Source organism: Varroa jacobsoni, unplaced genomic scaffold (assembly GCF_002532875.2).
Source record: "Varroa jacobsoni isolate VJ856 unplaced genomic scaffold, vjacob_1.0 scaffold_677, whole genome shotgun sequence".
Classification (NCBI taxonomy): Eukaryota; Metazoa; Arthropoda; class Arachnida; order Mesostigmata; family Varroidae; genus Varroa; species Varroa jacobsoni.
Genome location: NW_019213579.1, coordinates 190,706 through 211,368, shown reverse-complemented (window position 1 = coordinate 211,368; position 20,663 = coordinate 190,706). Strand labels below are relative to the sequence as shown.

Below are 20,663 nucleotides of genomic sequence, written 5' to 3'. Positions count from 1 at the left end.
TTTTCTCACCCGTTTTACGGCCTAACCAGCGCATGCGTGCTCAAAGGAGACGCCAGTGGCGTTATAAAAGCGATGTTCAGCCCTTGCCCCAGTCCAGACCGAGGTGATCAGCGGCTGGCAAGAGATGAGATTACTAGTTCTGCTGTGTTGCAGGTCTTTGATCTAGTTTGCTCGGTCTCACCCGAAAATTTATAGATTTTATCGTGAGTGAGAGAAAGTAAGCGCATCTACAGTAAAAAAAAAACTTGTAGATCGTCAAGTTTCACGTTTTACTTCTCACTTGAGCGGTACAATGAAGCACCAGATGCAGGCTAGTGCCAGTGAGCGGATACGCAGCTACTTTTTAGCTAAAGATATCATATATAATGTTTTGTAGTCTATTATAGCTGAAGCAAAGTGCGTGCAATTTTCCTGTGAGCAAGATTTTCTAAAAATTTGGCGCGCATACAGCCATATCGGTCGTCAGATATTTCAGGCAAGCTTGCCCTAAACACACTTGTATTACTCCCCTTATTTCTAAGGTAAGGTTTATAATTAAACAGATATGCGATGATCTTTTCTTACATTACGTTTATGTATCTGCTTTTATGCATTTAGAACTTCAACTTAAAATTTCTATATATTTTTGCAGATGGTAAAAGTGATCGCAACTTAGCGGGTCATTGTGAACGGCGTAGACTAAAAGTTTCGATGTGTTTGTGTCGATCATATGGATCGCCTTCGTCCACGTCTTTTATATAAAGGGGAGAAGTAGTGAAAGCGTGGGTTATTCACCATTTGTCAAAAATAGCAATACTTACACCTTAACGAAATGCTAATTTCTGCGTTCATTTGCGGCCGCGCATCGAGCTTTATCTGTGATACGACATAGGGCAGGTGCTTCTCAAGGAAAACTATATAGAAGATCTTGACGATACCGTCCGTGTCTTGTTATCGATATGTACATTATCTTGCTTTCTGTTTATCGAACAGTGCGAAGAAGCTGTACATGGTATACTTTTCTTCTCCACTACTTCTGTGCTCGTAGTAGCTGCGACGATACGAAAGGCAAGTGTCGTCTGGAAGTGGCTGTTCAATTGGTTGGCTGTGGGAAATAACGCAGACGACTATTGACCGATGTGTGGGTATTTGTATGGCGTCCCGCATGCTTTCTTACTACTGCGGTACTACTGTCACCGTTGACGACGCAGAAGCTTTAGCTTCGTAAATACATTTTGAAGTGAACATTAGAAGATGACACAGAAGAGGGAACTTCAGTCTCTCTTCAGTCTAATTTTATGCTCCATCCTTTATATTATCGGGCATCAACGATTAGAAACCGGCTAGAAGCGAACGAAGATTCAGGTGTTATGGCCGGTCATGGAAATTTGTGTTTTCTCGTTGATGCTTAGATTTGTTTCAACTTCAAGCATAGGCATAACGTTTTTCGAAACTCAAATACCTATAATCAAATTTATTCGTCCAATAAAATTCCTCGTGACTGACTGTTATCTCCAAATAATGTAAAAGTCTGAATTACAAAATGTAGCTATCTATAGGTGAATTGGCCTAATTAGTAAGAGCATTTGTGCACTTTCGATTATTGCACTACTTTTGCATAATATTTTTGTGAGTATAATAGGTGTACAAATAACGTAACACAGTAGACGTTATACAGTAAATATCATAATTTTAATGCGAGAATCTAGCGTAGCCATAACCGTAACAGTTCTTCGACGCCTATTTATTTTTACCATTTACTATAATAGTAAGACGGCTTCCACAACAATGAATTAAAAAATAATTAACGTTTTTATGCTTTGTGTTTCGTCATCAGCTGGACGTAGCAGAGGGCGATGTGATTTCACTTTTGAAGAAGTTGAAGGCGCTTCAGGAAGAGCGTGCTTACACGTATAATCTATTCCATGAGTAAGTATTGCTGCAGAGGAGTATAGCATTTAGAATTAGATACAATTTAAACGCGTTTATAAATTTTACATTTTATAAACGATGCCGTACTTTACGTCGAATTAGAAGATCCCACCAGACTAACTGAGCTATCAGACATCGGCAGAGTGACCGCCTTAGCGCTTGACAGCAACGGTCAGTATCGCCAACTGTAGACGACTGGTAAGAAATACTGGCCGAAATGTGGTGTTCTCCTGTTAAGCTGTCATAAAACAACACGGAAATTTACATGTAAAATAAACATGGAAAATATCATATAAGACGAAAGATGCTTATTTACCTAAATTATAGTTGTGCCATTTTAAAATAGTTCCGCTTAATTTCTTTTAATTAAAAGAAATCGCGAGGTTCGGATTGAACAACCTGCACGAGTCGGCATTTTCGAGTAAAGGAAATTGGTGGCCTGCCTAAGGCATATATAGAACGATATGACAATTCTGTGCTTGCCGAAACACCTAGCTACTATTAATGTCTAGGATATAACTGTATCGGTCTACTCTCTGTGATCTTTTTACGAAAGTAAGCCAAATTTTTCTAAACAGGAAGAGTAACTTGTGGTATGAATTCGCATTATATTTATAATAACCTAACCTCAAGAATAATGCGTCTATCCAATGGTAAATATGTTGTGGCCAGTTCTATGGAGGGCCTATGAAGGGCCTTGCAACGACCGAATAAAAGCTATGCACCATCCTGATAATTGTTCTATTCGCTGCAGCGATCATTAACAATAGTGCGTAAATTCTCAACGCAAATCTCAAAGCACTCCATCTCCAATCTCAGTCTAAGTCTGATAACAAATATTCGTCAGATATTATAGACAAACAATATCAGAAGTAAAATGGGCTTAATTAACGGAAGTAATTTGGGTGTTACTTCTCTAAGGTAGACAGCTTCAATTTTCGAGGCACGGCCGTCGTTTAAGGATTTTTTCCAAAGGTGTCTATACATCTTGCGACGGGTATCATTTGCGATCTATTCAATACATAAAAACGCATTATAGAAGATTATCACATTAGACAGAGTAGAATTTTTATATTGTGAGAGGAATGTATGCTATCACGCTTTGTTTTTACTAGGAACTATTGAGACCAGTATTTGTAGCAAAACCATGGACACCTCAAAAAAAAAGTATGCATGAAAACGCCGAAAACAAAATCACAAAATTTTTCCATTTACATTACAGCATTGATCTGTTTAACCATATCCACGTAATCGATGAAAGCCTTAGTACCATTGGCCATCCCACGCCACCTGACATTTTTTGGTTTTTATATTTTGAGGCTAACGTGGTTAAACGTAACAACGTAACGAATAAACATGATCACAGTGAATATTTGAAATAATACTGCCACCACGGCAGCGAACTGTTGACATATGCATACCTTATTTTTAGCATTTTCACCGCATTTGATCGTCATTTTTCCACGGAGTATTCCTCGTATGTTAATTGTGACGTGCGGTAATCGCTCCCTGCAAACAATAGGAAGGGAACCTGTACGAGACGTGGCTCGTGTCTCATATCACGATACCTTCCAGTCTAAACGTAGATTTAAGTGGCGTGCTTGGCTAACCACATTGCCTGTTACCACTGCGTGTTTTCTACCTATTGGAGTTCTTGCAACATATGAAAGCACGAAATCTAGACTTTGGTTGCCTTTACATTTGTAAGCGGTAACGCATTATGAAATGTAATAAAAATCTATTTTATAGCGTCTCTAAACTGGGGCTTGCTCTCTTAAGTGACCTGGGTTTCTTGCTGAAACCTTCACATATATAATTGTTGCCTCCGAGGTCACATGCTAATTGCTTGGCTTTTACCCTGTCAGTACCCCGGCTTATGTATTTCATATTCCAAAGAATATACTTTGATGCTGTCTGTGGTTACTCTTGTACTAAGTATATTCTTTGGAAGTACCGCACGTTCCTGGTATTAAAGCGCATTTTTAATTTCATTTATAGGGGTCACAAGTTGTACCTTGCGTCCGGACCCAACTACAATTTCACGAAGTTCCGACAGTTGGTACACGACGTTACACAGGAATTTAAGAGGATTTCGGAAGGCGTTATAGCACTTGAGGCGAAACTTCGACCAGTGAACCCCAAGCTGGTTAGAGTCATTCAACACTTACAGGTCGGTTACTGGTTATGACGAGATTCTGTTACTAACATCATTGTAAGAACCTTGAGGGACCATACCAATATTTGTTCCGAAAAGACGCTGGGCCGGACAAACATTTTGAAAGATGAAAAGTTCTGGAAATAGTCTAACAACACTATATCGGTTTACCCGTGTAGTTTGCTGGACGTAAAGCAAGTTATATTTTAATCTAGGAATGACTGTTTTATGTAAAATAGCCTTCACTTTTATTGGTCCTAGGAGGCTGAAAAGGCAAAACTTCAACTCACTGCACGTCAACAGCTGGCAATGCAAAGGCTTCAAGACCAGCCAGATCAGGAAGAAGAAATCCGGGAGGAGTTAATGCAGATTCGAAGTGGCCTAAATAGCGTGTGTGAGACCATCACGGATTGCTGCGAGGAGGCTAAGTACGCGATGCATGACTACATGAACCAGGACGATTGCAAAGAGCAGGTGCACATTAACTCAAGAGAAAGGCATAGGGTAAACTCATACGTACCCGTTTAAATAGCCCTGAAATACTGCTCAGACAAAAGATTTGCCACGATAAGCTCCATGGGTAGCAATAAACTGAGTACTAATGGCAGTACAAAGATTCTCATTCATGTGAACGAAATGCACTATAGGCTCTAAAAGATGCTAGTGATGCACATTATATGCATATAACAGAATGGTAACTACATCAATAGCAATGTACATTAAAATCTACAAACAGGAAATTTCGGATTCTCAAACGGCAGTAAATAAAAAAACATTACCGTCAAGGGTATCCGCAAATAGAACGGTATGAACACACGAACAACTAACTATATTTCAAAGAACGGAACTTTTTTGTGACTGACTAGACAATTCACCAGACACATGGTTGAAAGCGTATAGACGACTGCACGTTTAATTTACGTTTTTTTTTTGAAATCATCTGGCGAGCGAGCGTCAAAAGCGCCATTTTAAGGGCGTCCCGCATCGATGTAATCTCATCAAGGTGATGAAGCGACGAGCACGTTCATAAAAATAAGCCGGGCTAACAAAAAAAAATGATCGTGTAATAATTAATAAACTGTACCGAACTTGTGTTCTCTGTATATCTGATCGTCATTTATTGTTATTATTCATATGGAAGCAAAAATATTTCGTATAATATTTTAAAAAATGTCTGATCTCTAACTGTACGTCTGTTAAATTAGAAAAAAATCGCATGGTTTTCTGTAGTTTACAATTGACATCTCTCTATGTACTACTTGAGTTCAGAAATGGATAATGCACCACAAAGATCATCATCAGTTTTACGAGCAATCATCGTAAATTCATCGTCACTAGAGATTCGAACCCTTTGCTTCAACCAGCTTAATTTCGTATAAATACACTAGGACTAAACGTGCGCCTCGCTGACACGACAGGGTGAATGAATGGCAGCTTATATCGTCTCCCAGTCAAACGGTCGATAAAAAATAACAATTTGTGAAACAATTTGTAACACACTTCCTTTATGAATGCCACTGGAAATTGCCAGCCAAACGTATACATTATTATATTACAATTATCGAACATCCTCGTCTCCTAGCAGATGACGCATTTTCCCTTTTTGTAACGTTTGCCTGAAAACAAACCATGTGATTTGTAATTGTAACCCGATGAACAAGTTATAGGGTCAGAGGCATGTCGAAAAGAATGATTTATTTTAGGTCGTGCGCAACATACGCTAGCGCACACGGCTGTTAGAGAAGACAATGTTTATTGTTCAAGGATAGCCACTAGATGAAAATAAACCAGGCGCCTGAAGTACGGCACGCGTTATTAGCAACTACGAATGCCTAAGAATAGTAGACCACTTATTATAATATAAATGACCTCTTCCCTTTACCTGTCACTGTGGCTGGATTAGGCTTGGATGGCCTGCCGTGCCTGCCTGATCTCAAAAAGCTTTGCGTAACCTTCACAGGGCGGCATGATTTTTTATTTCTCATCGTGGAGGCATAAGACTCTGCTCCAGAGACATTCGGTGTTCTTGGTAGTTTCATTGATCGTCGCCGGCTTTTCTGGCTTATGTTGTCTTTTATGGTGATGTTGTAAGCTATCTTCTTTCTTCCGGCTTTGTCTTTTAAACGAACTTTTGTCTTAGGCTTAAGAATCGCCGTCTTATCAAAGATTTTTGCCTCACTGATCTTTGTGTCAGCGGTGCTTCCAGCGACGTGGCGCTGGTCGTAGCGACCTCCACGAAGGGCCTGCTTCGCACTTTCTTCTGTTAGGTCAAAGTTCTCTACTTTTTTTAACGTCGCTGACTGATTACTCGGCCTTCGCGACTTAGACTTTCTGGAAAATTTAGGAATTGCCATGTCACTGGAATTTGCAGAGTAGTGTATATAGGGTTCAGATTCGTGCATGTATGGTTTGGATCCGTGCGTGTTTGTTCGATGCTGATAATGGACGCCTCTTTGCCTTGATCCAACGGTACTCCATTCATAATAATCGTCATGCATTCTTCGCCCACTTGTCTGTAATATCCGCCGCCCATTTTCACGGTCCCTTTTGAACTTGAGCCTAGCTTCATCAAGTGATCGTCTTCTCTTCGATGGCTCCCGTTCAGCATTAGTCAATGATGAGTCGATCTCTCTTTCTCCGTCTGGCTTACGTTGCCAACTCCTGCCTCGCGTTAGTTTTAAATACGTTGGGATTCGCGCTGTTCTTGATGGTGTTCTAAAATTTAGTTCATATTCTTGGTGACGAGATTTTGTTACTCTTTGGAGTTCGCTCGCCTTTGGTGAAGGTTCGGTCCTTCCGCCTACAAGGCCTACAATCCGCTTCTCGCGTGCTATAAAGTTAATAGTGTACATTAGTTATGATTTTCTTCTAAAATACGCTTTGAAACAAGATACGGATCTGTTAGGACCTGTGCTATTTAACGTGGCGAGGTGGCGACTGTCTAATGTTCCTGTGGCTTAATTGTAAAACCGAAACAAACAGTAGCAAAAAAAAATAACATTTAATAAATACCGTGAGGCCTCCCAAAGTCATGCTCCTGGCTTGTCTCCTGGAACGAGTTCCGAAGACTTATCTTCTCTTTGCTAGAACGTTTAGAAGCTCTTGTCTCTTTAATTGACCGTGAAATTCTCCCCTTCTTTGGCCTTTCGTCAACTCGAACTAGAAATTTTTCTTTCTGAAAGGATTCAATAATGCACCCTTTCTTAGAAATCCTTGCGTTACAGACGTTGGTCTGTAACTTATTATTTTCCATGTTCTAGAGGGAATTTCAAAATATTTGGAATGCTTACCGGATGCGAAAACGGAGACTTCAGTTGCGTCTCAGCCGCTTTTGATTGAGGCGCCGTCTCTGCTACGATGGGTTCAGCAGGAAATTCGGGCTTGGCTTCTATATTTGATTCTGGCTGCTTAACGTTGACCTTCGCTTCGTTCATAGCGCTTATCCCATATACAAGTTTAGGTGATGGAGGTGAGGGACTCTCCAGTGATAACTTTGATACCTCTCGGGCAATTGTTGGACAGATTGTTAACTTCTCCGTCAATGATGGATCTGGTGTGTCGCCAAGAGCGCTCGTTAATCTCTCAACGTAACCGTGCCGAGCACGACAGTCAGCGTGCAACCACCTTGACAAGAGCATGGGTAAACACGTTCAACAAATGCCAAAATTACTAATAAAAGACAAAAAAAACAATAGAGTATCGTCGAATTTCACCTTATTGAACGTACAGCTAGTAAAATTTTGCTGATTACAAAATCGTAGACTTATTGTAAGCGTAGCAGCTGCTCAGGGCATCAGTACGGCGTAATCTTCAAGAGGCATATTTTAACAGAGGGAGACATAAGACAACGAACGCAGTGTTAGCCTCAAACTTCTGACCTGTTGTGTCTACCCACATTTTGTAGACCCGATGATTAGAGCCAACAAATATATAACATCCGAAATCCTGACTAATTATAAATATTGAAATGCAATGGGTGCCGCTCCATGATTGGTGTGGTAACAAACCGCGCCACACATTGACGGCATCGGTCCACTTCAAGAATAATACCACAAAAAAAAACCACAAAGACGAATGTTTTTGTGCTATACTATATACATACACATGACCCCACACGTATATCTAACCGTTAATTGTTTAACTGCATATGATAATAAAAGGTACTACTCGGTTCGGTCGTTACCGCATGGCTGCTTTGTAGGTCGCGTTGATTCCATGTTCATTCCGCAGTGGCGGGTAGGTAAGCAGATGTCGAACCTGTCGCTCGCTTAGCTGTAAAAACGCGGCGCTATTCACTGTTTTGCGGAAGTTCTTCACTAGGACATCCATTAAACGTAATGTATCGTCCCGTGTCATATGTAAACCTCTTTCGGACTCGACCAAAAGAAGAAGCGACTGCTCTTGTCGCGACATCGTCTTGAACACATGCTGTAGTTGAAACGCGTATGGATGAAAGCGCCAAAAAAGTTTAATTTATTAACGAAACGCATACTACTACTACTGCTATCTAAGTGTAAGCTTCGAGTGTTGCTTTGTGTTTTACACATTTAACTGTAAACTGTTTTACACATTTGACTGTAAACCTACCGAAACGTTGGAGTGCGTGGATTAATGTTAACTGTCATTAGTTTTCAATGAATGAAGTTGTATCGCTCTTGCATTCGTTTCAGAACTGACATGGGTCAAATAAGTTTGTATTTTTCCCCACTTATAAACATCCGCTCATTTTCGGGTCAGTGTGGCATGTAACGCAATGTTATATTTATCTAGTATTAGTGAAAGATAAAACGGACTATTCCTCTTTCTTTCGAGAACAGCGCACCTACTAAATGGGAATCAATATTCCTGCATTTATCTAGATGAAAATTCAAGCTAAAACTTACTTTCCAACATTTTTTTTCAAGAGGGCGTATTCCAAGATCGGATGCGGTGCAAAAAACGTCGATCACGTTTTGTATGTTTAGCTCTGGAGCACGACCTGGGCAATGTAAAGACTGCAACATCAGACATTTGCATGGGTTTCATCAACGAAATAGCTTATTGCAACGATAATAACTGGTGTTCCTTGTCTTTGGCGTACTACGAGCCTATGAGCATTATGAGCGTGTTAACCTATTCCGATTTCTGCCACTAGTACGTCTAAATTACTCGACCCCCAAAGGGAATTCAGCTTCGGTGCAACGATAAGAGTGCTATCCTCGATTGGAATATACACTGAGGCCATTCGTTTTTCTTTGAACATATCGCTCATGTTAGAGTGCACGTGCATCGTACTCTACAGCGTATATCGTAATTAAACGTGCTGCGTGAACAGGCGCATCCACGTTTCTCCATATCTACGTACAACGATACTACTTTACTTCTTTACATATGTCCATCACAGCCGTGTTTGGCAACGTGAAGACATTTGTACGTGATTTTCGAAATAGTTCGAACGTCGCACGGGTTAGGCAATTAGACAATCGAATATATAGGAGATCGACGCCTCGAAGTTTGAACCCTCACAAAAGATGCCGCTTATTTGATAGAGATTTATGTTCGGTATTGTTGTTCCACTATACAGTAGTCAACTATTAACATGTGAAAGTACACCATTATTTAAACACATTGATCTGATCTAACTAACTAGCCAGTTGCCGCGCAATTGACATCTGATCGATTAGCACGAACCAGTACGAAAGTAGTACACCAAAGTTTCAAAGGTCGCTTCTGGTATGCCACTAAGTTCGAGATGAGTAATTGTGGCGTTAGACGATGGTAGTTGCCGTCGTAGCGCGGGACAGCATCGACGAAGCACCTCGGTCGGTATTAAAAATTGCCGCTCCTTTAACCGAACCACCGTAATCGAACTGCGAGGGTCCTGACTCATGAACAGTACACAACATTAACCTGTTGAGGAACTTACCTCGTTTGAAATACTCGTATCAACCATTGACATAACTTGCCTCAACTTGTATCATATAATACATAATATTATACGCCTTCCTTTACTGAAAGCGTTTTAGGAAGTGGTAAATAGGCCTTCGTAAGTATAGTGTTGCGAATAATTCACACGACAACCCGTTTATTGCAGACAAATACATACCATCCACAATATAGTGTGGACCACTCGCAAACGCACCTCGTTTTTACAATTTTATATACAGAAAACTCATTGAATGATTCGGACGTCCTCTTACACACGAAGGCAGGCATAAACTATCGTTTAAGGTACGGGCTCTTATAGACAGTATTTGAAATGAGATTAGATTGAAAAATATTTAAAAGGGCCACGCAATGCGATTTCTACCGGGACCCTCCGAAACCCTGTTTTAAATTAGAGATGGGATAGAATGAAGTGAGTCTGTCTATATTCGCATCGTATAGCATACCATAAATTAGGAGTAACATTTTAACACGAAAAAATAAGCCTGAAAACGCCGTATAGACCTAATATGTACTTATTTTAACGCTCATCTAACAGTACTTTCATCCCGGCTTTAATTTATTATGCATGCGCATTTCATTTTAGAATTGCTAATTCTATTTTATTTTTCATTAACTGTAATGTCATGTTTGTAATTTTCGATCTGCGTTACATGAAGCGTTAATCATTTTATTTGGTAAAATAAATTTTTTTCTTTTTCCGTTTCTTTTCGAATGAATCATAGAGAAACTATAATTGATCACTGTCGTACACTGAGGGTCAAGCGATTACGTTACAGCGACAGAAGGCGGCTAGGTGATTTACTAAGAAATTGACTGCAGCCCTGAAGGTCTTTTGCGTTAAATCTAGTGATCATATCTAAGAACATTGGTATTTTTCTCAGTTTTAAGAATGATCTCTGTCAATTTCGAATTACTATGGCGCCATGTTACTGTTTAGCACGTTTACCTCGAAGTTCCATACCTGCGTATACGGCAAGTCGTGAAGTCTTCTTAGAGCGTGCGTCTTAAACAGGTATGAAACAGTAGCTACTTCGTAACGCAGACGATATCGATCTACGTATTTCTTCCTATACTAACTGCCACAAGGTAATATCCGATTAAATGTAGTGCTTTTTTTTTAGTTTTCTGCCTGCATTGATGTTAATTGCGTATTACAGGATAACACATAATTTATAGATATACAGATGACTTAACGCATCTTTTGCTTGAACGGACTATAACGTATTAATATGAAGAGGAATTCGCTACTTGATGCTTTTAGGAGAGACCTGGTTTTCAAAATAGTACAAACTCGAAATAATGGCATGATCGTTGTAAAAAATCAGTCAAATCATGTCAGTGATCTATATTTAGTGTCTTTTTTATTCGAAATTTTAAAACCCTAAATGCTGAACTGAAAAGTCTGGCTTTATTGCTCCTATCAGATGCACTCAAGAATATATAGAACATCCACATTGAAACGGAGCGCAGGAAATAAATTTAATGACCAAAGGGCAGTACACACGTTTTCGTATAATAAACATTAACATAATATTTTTCTATCGCTCTCTGTAGAATGAAAAATTCTAATCATACACTATACACTGACGTAAACTACACACGCTATTTTTGGAACTGAATATGGAAAGTCATTAGCTTTTTATTTACAAAAATTAAATTGGGTTTTTGTTCTATCTCTATTGCGTTTACATAACAGAGCGGAAACCACTCAGCCAGTAGAAAATTGAAAATACACGTGTTATACGCTGATATCCTTTTTCCATAAGGTATAAGAACTAATTTCGTGGAAATTTTAAGGTTGACCTTAAATCTTACGCGTCGGTACTAAACACACTGTATTGCTTGCGACGCTGCGGCGGCGGCGACTGCTGTCGTCGCGAATGGCGCAGTGACACGCCAAAGGAGTGTTGGCTGTCCTTTTTTACTTAGACACCAAGCGTTTTGCTTCTGAGCATCGCGTAAACCTTTTATTATACGAAATGTAAGCAATCTAGATAAAAACGCCACCTTTAATAAACAAAAGTCGCATAAGATAATGTATGTGAGATGTGACCCTTTAAAAATCCACGTTGGAGCAATAATTTCGCCTATAGTCAAGTTATATTGTAGCACTGAACTTTATATCGCACCACATTGAAATGCAAATACATTACACGATTTTTTACCAGTAACGAACGGTGATAATTTTGAGGTACATCCAAAATTATATATGACGGGCTAGAAATAAGATTATATTTTAGCCATTATACAAAGCAGTCATTACAACACGAGTTGAAAAGGTGGCACATAACTTTGGATAAGGCGGCCACAAAGTTTGTCCAACTTGAGATTTAGAAATTATAATATGTATTTTCGTCAAATAGACTACTTCACTCAGACTTCTAAACAGAATTAATTAGAATAAATAAAAACACCATATAAAAGTATACAACAGATCTCTGCTTTCATTCCCAACATCACATTGAACTACATTATATTTACATTATTGAAACAAGACTTTGGAAAGTGCCCCTAATTATACAAGCGTACATTTACAAAGAGTAAGCCATTTGCAGATTGCTAGTACTTGTTATGGTTTCTTACGGGTATGGTACCATGGGAAGTCCGCAGAGCAAGCACTCGACCGGCCGTTCCCAAACATCGTTTCTGAGCGCGAACCTTCCGCAGGTAAGACATTTACTCATTAAATCGGCAGTTCGGCAAATCAGAAGGCTATACATACAACGGCCCGTTTGGTGGCCGCGACTGCACACGCATGACGAGACGGCGCTCATGTCTAATACAACAGGTTCACCGCACAGCTCGCAGGAGTCCCTCGACCTTCGTTGCTCCGTCGTAGATGGTGAGACCTTGAGAGCACGGTACGCTTTCTCTGCTAGGTCATAATCGGACTCAAGTAGGAAATCGGCAAAATGTACAAGCGACTTTTGTTGGGCATCGGTCAAACCCTCCGAAGTATAATTATTAGCTAACAGAAACTGGTAGCGCCTGCGCAACACTTCATGTGCAAAAAGAGCCAAGGTAGCACTATTCTCAGCAGCGTTCGCGGAGTCCTGCGGACTCCATTTGAGTATGAGGCTACTTAGTAGAATCTGGGAAGTTGTGAGACGTGCTATACTATTTGGTTCCGAGCATTCTCGGATAAATACAGCTATATCTTCAGGTAAGCGCTGCGAGCTCTGAAAATTAAGATAGACGATATCAAGATAGTCCTTAATATGATTTAACACTGTTTGCTCCTCACGAAACATGTGCAAGATAGTGGCGGCCGCGCTTTCAAGCGGCACTGTTGAAATCACTTTCAGTTTATTGGCGCCGGTTAGCAGAAGCTTGTCGGACATCACTGACATTCTTTCAACAATGTAAAGCAAAGCGCCGTTGGCGCTTTCTCCACTGCCATATACCTGATAGCCTGCCGTTACTTCTAGACCAAGATCTCGAACTTCCACGGCAAGATCTTGAGCGATTTCGGCCAGTAACGATTTACCGTTAGGGTAAACGAGGAACAATCGTTGCAAACACTCCTCGGTGGCAAACATGTTTGTCTGATGACACGATAAACAGTCCGACCGTCCAGCGGTTCGTATTGGAAGTACCTCACCCCGAAGTTGACATGTTTCGACATCTAATGTGGCTATACACAGCCAAACACCCTTGACAATGGTTACAACGATTCTCTCATCCTGTACCGTTACAAACATGTCTCGAGCCGAAATGTCATCGTCCTCTCCCCATAGAGTAACACAACCGCCAAACTCGTACGCAGATTCCCGTTGCATGCGAATGGCGAAACACATTCCATTTGAATAGCCAGCCAACACAAGAAACGAATCTTCATTAAGAGCGACGCAGCGAAGACACACAACAGCTGTAAAATTTGGTCCTGGTTCAAACTCAATCGGCTTACAAATCGATGGCGAAAAGCTCAAATCAAGAGCTTCCTCGGCCACCTGTACAGTAGCGAATCGCAATGATCCGTCCTTTAAGGCTATGACCGTATGTATCCGACGCTCGAAAAATGCGGGACTAGCCCATGTAAAGTTGACGATTGCCATACGATAAACAATTGAACGCAGGTGAATGAAGTACTCCCACATAACATTGTACGATCGTAACTGAGAGATCTCGTCGCGAAGTTCGGACCTGACAAAGTCAGCGAAATTTTCAGCGATGTTGAGCACGGTCTGCAAATGCAAGCAGTAAAAATACGTTTTAACACCGATTCCTAAGGAAACAAAATTTCAAAAGAATAATAAACAAGCTTAATCTACCACATTATTCTATTGTTGACGTGTGTGCCCTAGATTTTCCTCAGTCGCTTTCCTATTCTAGCCTCAAACTACCACTACTGGTGCACGGCAAAAAAAAACGTTTAGATTATTTCATTGTATCGTCCATAGGCCAATGTTTTACGACGTAGAGCATATTAATTTAATAGCATGATAAACAGTCGGACCATGTACCTTAAAGTACTGTAAGTATTTTTCCATAAAGCTGGCATCTTTTAAGTACAGCCATCCATGACTGGACACAACGTCATATAATTAAACCGCTATAAACTGTATTGCTTAAAAAGTGGTTGGCAAAACTGTATATCTAGCAATAGAATTGCATCACTCTGTGACTATGTACCTTCCACTCTTGTTGTACAAATCGGTGTATGCGCAGATTGTGATCATTTTGTAGAGTTGTTAATAGACATTCGGTTGCCCCAAGCACAGGCGGTGACCACCGCGCCATTTTAAAGGCTCGATGCTGCGCGTCGTGATGTTCATCTTCGGGACTCATCGTCGCGTCGAGGTAAAGCGACATCGCCTGATTGTTACTCAATCGAGATTCAAGTACATTTCGTTGCATCATTCCTGGCCATAATGCCATAATGCAGAGGACACAAATTTATAAATGAAAACACACAGCGCACAAAATGGGCGCTTATTGTTAGAGAAAAGCTAGAGGAAAAAAAAAACGTAAAAATGAATAAAAGAAGCCTTTTTTCTCTTACTATGCAATAACCATTACAGAGAAGGTCAATACAGTGATTTGCTCAAATATTTCTAGGTACTTACCAGCGGTGAGATCGAGGGCGATTTCCGCAGAAATGACCATGGCTAGGCTAAAGGGGAAAAGTTTGTCAGTTGGGTAGCGAGGAAGCGACCACGCATGGATTTGTCCACCAGAGACCACAGCGATATCGCCTCGATGCGAAACCTGTATCGTACGTCGAAGGAAAAAGACTATTACTTATAACTGTTTCGAAACGACTGTGAAGACTAGAAGTAGCGGTAAGGTATATTTTTCTTTATATGTTTCATGTTGAACGGCTATTGCCAATAAGCAATCTTTAAGCAAGCAGGTTTCTTTCACGAGACATTTAGCCCACAAACGAAATGGCTTATTAAGTCTGCGCACAAGCTCCAGTAAGATCGATATTATCACATAGATATTTAGTTGACATTAACAGTGTTACATACCAGCAAGGATGGTAATACATTTTGATTTTTCACTACCTAAAACATATAGACAACAGATATGTAAGAATCAATCGATTAACCATATGCATGGCTGATGAACGGATCCGTAAGTTGTGGCAGCAGCGTCATTGCAAACACAACGGCATGCCCACAAAGAACAACTTAATCTGAATGAAGAAAAAAAACGAGATAATGGAAATACCTCAAGGCATTGTTTCTCCCACATGTCTGCAAGAAATGATTTAACAACAAGAGGCTTCAACATGGCGAACGTCTCTAGAGTTTACAGAGATATGGGTATGATGGTTGAGCTGTCTCTACATGCGCCAGTCCAGATGACACGATCTCCGTGACACGGTTTCCTCGTCTGCGTCACGCAGGAACTAATAAAAGGCAGTTAAGAGAACAAGTAGTCTTAAGTTTAACTATGAAAGCCAAACGAATGACTGTAATATACCTTTGTATAAAGAGCTCGCGTGATAACCTACAGGTTTAAAACAAAACATACTCCGCATGACAATAAAGGTAGTATTCAGCAGCATTATTTACAAAAATCACATGTTTCTATGCCATTTTAATAGAACAGCAGTCGTGACATGTCCAGATCATATTTTGATCGAGTTCGTGCATTTTCCCACAGTTGAGAATACCTTATTTGCTATTATATCAGTAATTAGTCTATATTGTATTGGTTGTGTAATCATTTGACCATTTGGTATCGGCAATCCAAATGAAAATAAACAAAATCCGATCTGTCAGTCAACTGCAGCAGGATGAAGTGCAGCTGCAGCAGCAGCAGCAGGTGCTTCTGAACTTTTATCCACTTCACTGAAAAAGTTTCAGTTTGAGTACCTTCGTTACGCTGTATCTACTCGTTCATTCTTAAAGGATGGTATTCTTCTCGTTAGATAATTTAATGAATCGATCTGATTAGCCGAACTGAGACACATGCTTGCATTGAATAGCAATAACTAAATGTGCGTACTCAAAAACATACACACAAGAAGTACCCTACTCAGTAATAGCACTCGATTTTGGGGCCATTGAATTTATCTAAGCGGCTTTTAAAAGCCGCTTAGAAAATGAATAGTGATATGCTGGTGAATTAGCAAGACTTCTAGTAAAGATGTCACTTGAAGCAAGTAGTTGACATAAAGGAATCATTTTCATGAACGCGGACGGTATAATAAAAAAAAAAAAAGCTTATTGTGTCTGCTTTGCTGTCCATTCAGTCACTCAAATTTATCATAAGCCCGACCTTTTATAGCCGCTCTCACGGTCGTTGCAATACACATATTGGAACGTTGTAGCACCGCGCCGCGCTGATCCGCTTGGCTCTAAAATACTTTAATAAGCGATATCTTTAATTGCGGTGAAATGATAAGTCTGCTTCGCTTTTTATTCAAATCTTAACACACCGGATGCTTATTACAGGTACGCGAGTGGTCATCCTGAGAAGCGGGTTCTCGTCATTCCCATTAATTATCTTCGACAGAAATAGCCAGAGTTACGTTGTAGATTGCTCACCTGATCATAGGTCGCGCTTTATCAAACGCCAAACTGAAATGCTTTACATTTTAACACTATTACTTTTTACCTTTCTTGTTTCATAGTTAACTATAGGGCTATACGATAAGTATACAATTGAGTAATAGATCGTAAAAGTAAGGAAATTCAAAACTCTGCAACATCGTTGGAAATGCCCCACTACAGACTGGGATAAAAATCGGTCCGCTGCTTCTATTGCTAAACGATGCACGAAATACATAAACGCCTGCTTTGAATTTTGGCGGGCACTAAGTAACCGGAAAAAATACTGGCCAACTAGCCGAGGGTCCATTGAAGAAATGCGTTGACATAATCACACATTAAATGGACATCCTCAGATTGAGTTCATTCAAATTGTTTAATTTTTAACTATCCTTCTTCAAAGCATCATTAAAAGGTATATCTTTGTGCGTTCTTTCGGGCCTGGTTTGAGTTTCTAGACGAAAACGCGATTTGTCTTCTTCGCTAGTTTTTTTCGATTTGTGGCAATTCTTTATGTCTTCCTAATGGCAATCTTCATTTATTTATTGGCATGGACAGATAACAAGTTAGGACTTGCTCGAGAGAACTAGATAGCAACAAACTTGTTAGGAATTTTTTAGCTGTATTAAGAAATGCTTACGATTTGTAGCTCAAAAAAAGCAGATGATGACTGAACCCCGATGAGACATGTTGAAGTTTGAAAATGGCCCACAAAGTATTTTGCACTGACTCGTATAGACACTCGTAATGACATAATCATTTATTTTTTTGCGAATTCAGTATATTGGCACAGTACTAGTTCTCTCTTACGGGCCGTCTTCTCGATAAGATAAAAACTATGCAAAAAATTAGATGAAAAGTTCAACTTTCATTATGATACTTCGAATGTGATGAAAACACGCTTAACCAATTACAAGTTTTTAGTCAAGAAAAATCTATATACTATACTATTTCACAAAAGAACGTGACAAGGGCTAGTTTGAGCAGCGTCCTTTCGAGAAACTGGCTTTTCTTAAAGCTTTTTTTTGACAAATTGCTCTCTTCATAAAAAATACTGATTTTTCGCATGCTGACAGCATTGGTTTCTCTTTCATTTTTTTGGGGATGCTTGCTCCTTTGATTTACACTATGTTAGCAAAAGAATCAAAAATGCCTGAAAATTCAACGTCCAAGATGAAGAACGGCCTAACTAATTGGACCACTTTCCGCCTGTCGAGAACGAACGTTCTTGCAATGTTCATACTGCGCATAAAATAATTAGTATTCTGTTCTTTCAAGGACTACAAACGACGTACATCTTTTTCTAAAAATCTATAAGGCGATTTTAAAAATGAAAAGTTTTTGCCTAATTTGCAATCTATATTAACCAGTACGTGGTATCAACATGTTGACGACAAATTTACCTGTTAATCTATACAAAGTCCCAAGTGAAGAATTCATGTCAAGCATTACAAATTATATTGTTAGCAAAATTACAATTCTTTATATAATTAAATTTTAAGAATGTTGTATTATTGTACCTTTACCAGTAGAATTAACGCACAGGTTGCTTTATCCATTCGTGAGAAGTTTCGCCTATGTGAACCCTTCGAGCGCCATTATGACACTAGCTATTATAACACCTGTGGTATAATAACTTTATATACACTTGTATGTATCCGGACGCAGTAAGCTGTGGACAAGATTTAAAATCAGCTTCACAAGTGCAGCAACATTAATCATTTCATTCTTGACTGAATATACGACAGTATCATCAGGTTCCCCTGATGTCCGTTACAAGCCTCACTAGAATTTTACGTCTTTCTTTAAAATTGCCGCAGAATTCGATTTCGGTCCAAGGCGACAGCGCTTTCACGCCTGGTTCCTCTCTGGCTAGCGGTAGAGATTGAACTATGCCTCATCCATGGATTATTCCACTGACTGAAGTTCCGCAAATTACATCTGAAATACACCACGCGCATTTTTAACGGACCTGGAGCCAATTCCCAAAAATCCACTTTCAGCATTTTTATTCAGTCATAATTCTGTAATAGGTTATATTTGAAATTCCAGTTTTGGCCGAGTGAAGCTCTGCTTTTGTGAAAAGCCTCTTGGGTTGCGGCAATGCGTTCTTGTTGTTTGGGAAACGTAAACTTGACCACCCTATTTTCCTTTTGAACTAATTGCTTTCACTCGACTTGTTTACCTACTATATATATTATAAAATTTAAATGCAAGAGTCCTACCTATAACCTATATAAATTTAAATATTTATTTTATAATAATATTCCTATGTATTTATCCATTTCTCTTTCTTTTTAATTCTTTACTTTTATATACCACTCAAAAGTGCTTTTTCTCCTCTGTAAGTTCGCTGCAGTTTTATTACATGGTAATGTTTTACTGGGCTCAGGTTCTAATCACAGGGGTCCCGAATTGAAAAAAATGCATTTTTGATGCCCTCTTCACCGCGCCTTTTTCCGAGATTAAAGGCTGTTGAAGTAGCCTGCGAAATCTGTATCGTGCATAGCAAGAATTCTAGCAGTTAATAGTTGTTTTTGTTTAATATGGCTTGCGTAACGTCGACGGCGCTACCTGGTGAAGACACTTTCACCTGTGATCTCGTCCTCTTTCGTTTCATTGGACCGAAAGTATTGATTGTGCGTATTTCACCAATCAAATAAGACAATCCTGTTACGTAATAACGTTAGTGTTAATAACAAACGTACTGCGTAGTCAAATTATATTTAGTGGTAAGTTATTGTAAAGTATGCTCCTAGTCACTTGGTAATAAAATTATATTTAAACTGGAAATCATATCCTGCTACCGACCAGAGTCAAAATTCGTTTGTTGAAAATAGCCCATTCCTTGAGACTCACCAATGCACGCGAGCTACCGCCTGAAAAATTTTACATGTTTCCAATTTTAGGCTGTGGCGTTGCTACCCAATCATTTGCCAAATGTCCAACAAAAAACAAACAATTTAATAGTAGATTTTTACACAGAATTTTACTCGTGATGAGAATGGTGTCTCTATGCAGAACTAAAAAAGGAAAAGTGATTCCTGAGGATGGGCCTAAGTCCATAGTTATAATGGATACTAAGATGTATCTTAAAACGACGAAGGGTTCTCCAAATTCGGAACTGATTGAGGAGACCAAGGCGGTGAACGAGGATCTGCATAGGACCCATTTGACGCTAGAAAAAAAGCCGAAAGTCATCCTTTTCTATGGCAATCCGAAACCGCATATAGCGAGGATTGTGAAAGTTGCTCTGCAGGAACTCGAGGGGAAAAGACGTACGTATAACAGACTGTATGCCAAAATCCAGTTTTCAAAAACTCTTTGCTAGAACAGGAACCGAACAGATCGTTTATATTAGTAAACACGGTTTTGTTCATCGAATTTTCGCTAAAGCATGCAAAGGATTAGCAACAATATAAGGGCGACAAACATTCGGCTTTGTAGAGAGCTGTATATAAAATACGTACAGTAACAAGGCCTTTTATAGTTTGCGACTGCTGAAGCGAATTCTCAACCAAAAAGCGGGCAGTCTTTCGTTTTCCTATCTCCATTATTTAGAATCCTCCAAAGGAGAATATTTTTCGTACGTCAATAGTACACTTTCTATTCGTCGTGTTTGTTTCGGCCGGTGGGTCATATTGTCCATTTCAACGCCGTCAGGAGCT

At 39.6% G+C, this 20,663-nt stretch overlaps 3 protein-coding genes across 7 annotated transcripts; 1 reads left to right on the top strand and 2 right to left on the bottom strand.

Annotated features, from left to right (window-relative positions):
* Positions 1-292: 292 nt before the first annotated feature.
* Positions 293-5,182, top strand: LOC111262584 (required for excision 1-B domain-containing protein). Its single transcript, XM_086969215.1, has 6 exons — positions 293-320; positions 451-521; positions 973-1,047; positions 1,817-1,908; positions 3,910-4,081; positions 4,328-5,182. The coding sequence occupies exons 1-6, from the start codon at positions 293-295 to the stop codon at positions 4,592-4,594; spliced, it is 705 nt and encodes a 234-aa protein (XP_086825341.1). The 3' UTR covers positions 4,595-5,182.
* On the bottom strand, positions 5,156-10,169 carry LOC111262582 (uncharacterized). The gene is made up of 8 exons (XM_022836931.2): positions 10,152-10,169; positions 9,737-9,926; positions 8,950-9,044; positions 8,250-8,494; positions 7,357-7,690; positions 7,079-7,241; positions 5,949-6,896; positions 5,156-5,682 (listed from the first exon to the last, which is right to left on the bottom strand). Exons 1-8 carry the CDS (start codon positions 10,152-10,154, stop codon positions 5,645-5,647), a joined length of 2,016 nt encoding a protein of 671 aa, XP_022692666.2. The 5' UTR covers positions 10,155-10,169; the 3' UTR covers positions 5,156-5,644.
* A 2,245-nt stretch (positions 10,170-12,414) lies between these two features.
* Positions 12,415-20,626, bottom strand: LOC111262589 (uncharacterized). 5 transcript variants are annotated; one of them, XM_086969216.1, is made up of 7 exons: positions 20,466-20,626; positions 19,855-19,874; positions 18,516-18,936; positions 15,668-15,848; positions 15,061-15,202; positions 14,627-14,856; positions 12,415-14,178 (listed from the first exon to the last, which is right to left on the bottom strand). In XM_086969216.1, the coding sequence occupies exons 4-7, from the start codon at positions 15,728-15,730 to the stop codon at positions 12,574-12,576; spliced, it is 2,040 nt and encodes a 679-aa protein (XP_086825342.1). In that variant the 5' UTR covers positions 15,731-15,848; positions 18,516-18,936; positions 19,855-19,874; positions 20,466-20,626; the 3' UTR covers positions 12,415-12,573. The 5 variants fall into 5 exon arrangements, with proteins under 5 accessions (XP_086825342.1, XP_086825343.1, XP_022692680.1 ...); XM_086969217.1 differs by lacking the exon at positions 19,855-19,874; XM_022836945.2 differs by lacking the exons at positions 18,516-18,936; positions 19,855-19,874; positions 20,466-20,626 and adding an exon at positions 16,993-17,189.
* Between the last annotated feature and the right edge of the window lie 37 nt (positions 20,627-20,663).

Bases quoted from the DNA above. Each gene is read 5' to 3' on its own strand.
- LOC111262584 (XM_086969215.1), top strand. From the start codon at position 293: ATGAAGCACCAGATGCAGGCTAGTGCCA. The intron at 522-972 runs GTAAGGTTTATA...TTTATCGAACAG, and splicing joins TTACTCCCCTTATTTCTAAG to TGCGAAGAAGCTGTACATGG. The intron at 4,082-4,327 runs GTCGGTTACTGG...TATTGGTCCTAG, and splicing joins GAGTCATTCAACACTTACAG to GAGGCTGAAAAGGCAAAACT.
- LOC111262582 (XM_022836931.2), bottom strand. The intron at 7,691-8,249 runs GTAACGACCGAA...GCTCTTGTCAAG, and splicing joins ACCTACAAAGCAGCCATGCG to GTGGTTGCACGCTGACTGTC. The intron at 6,897-7,078 runs GTATTTATTAAA...TTAACTTTATAG, and splicing joins TGACTTTGGGAGGCCTCACG to CACGCGAGAAGCGGATTGTA.
- LOC111262589 (XM_086969216.1), bottom strand. From the start codon at position 15,730: ATGTTGAAGCCTCTTGTTGTTAAATCATTTCTTGCAGACATGTGGGAG. The intron at 15,203-15,667 runs GTATTTCCATTA...CGTACGATACAG, and splicing joins GGGAGAAACAATGCCTTGAG to GTTTCGCATCGAGGCGATAT. The intron at 14,857-15,060 runs GTAAGTACCTAG...CATTATGGCCAG, and splicing joins CGCCCTCGATCTCACCGCTG to GAATGATGCAACGAAATGTA.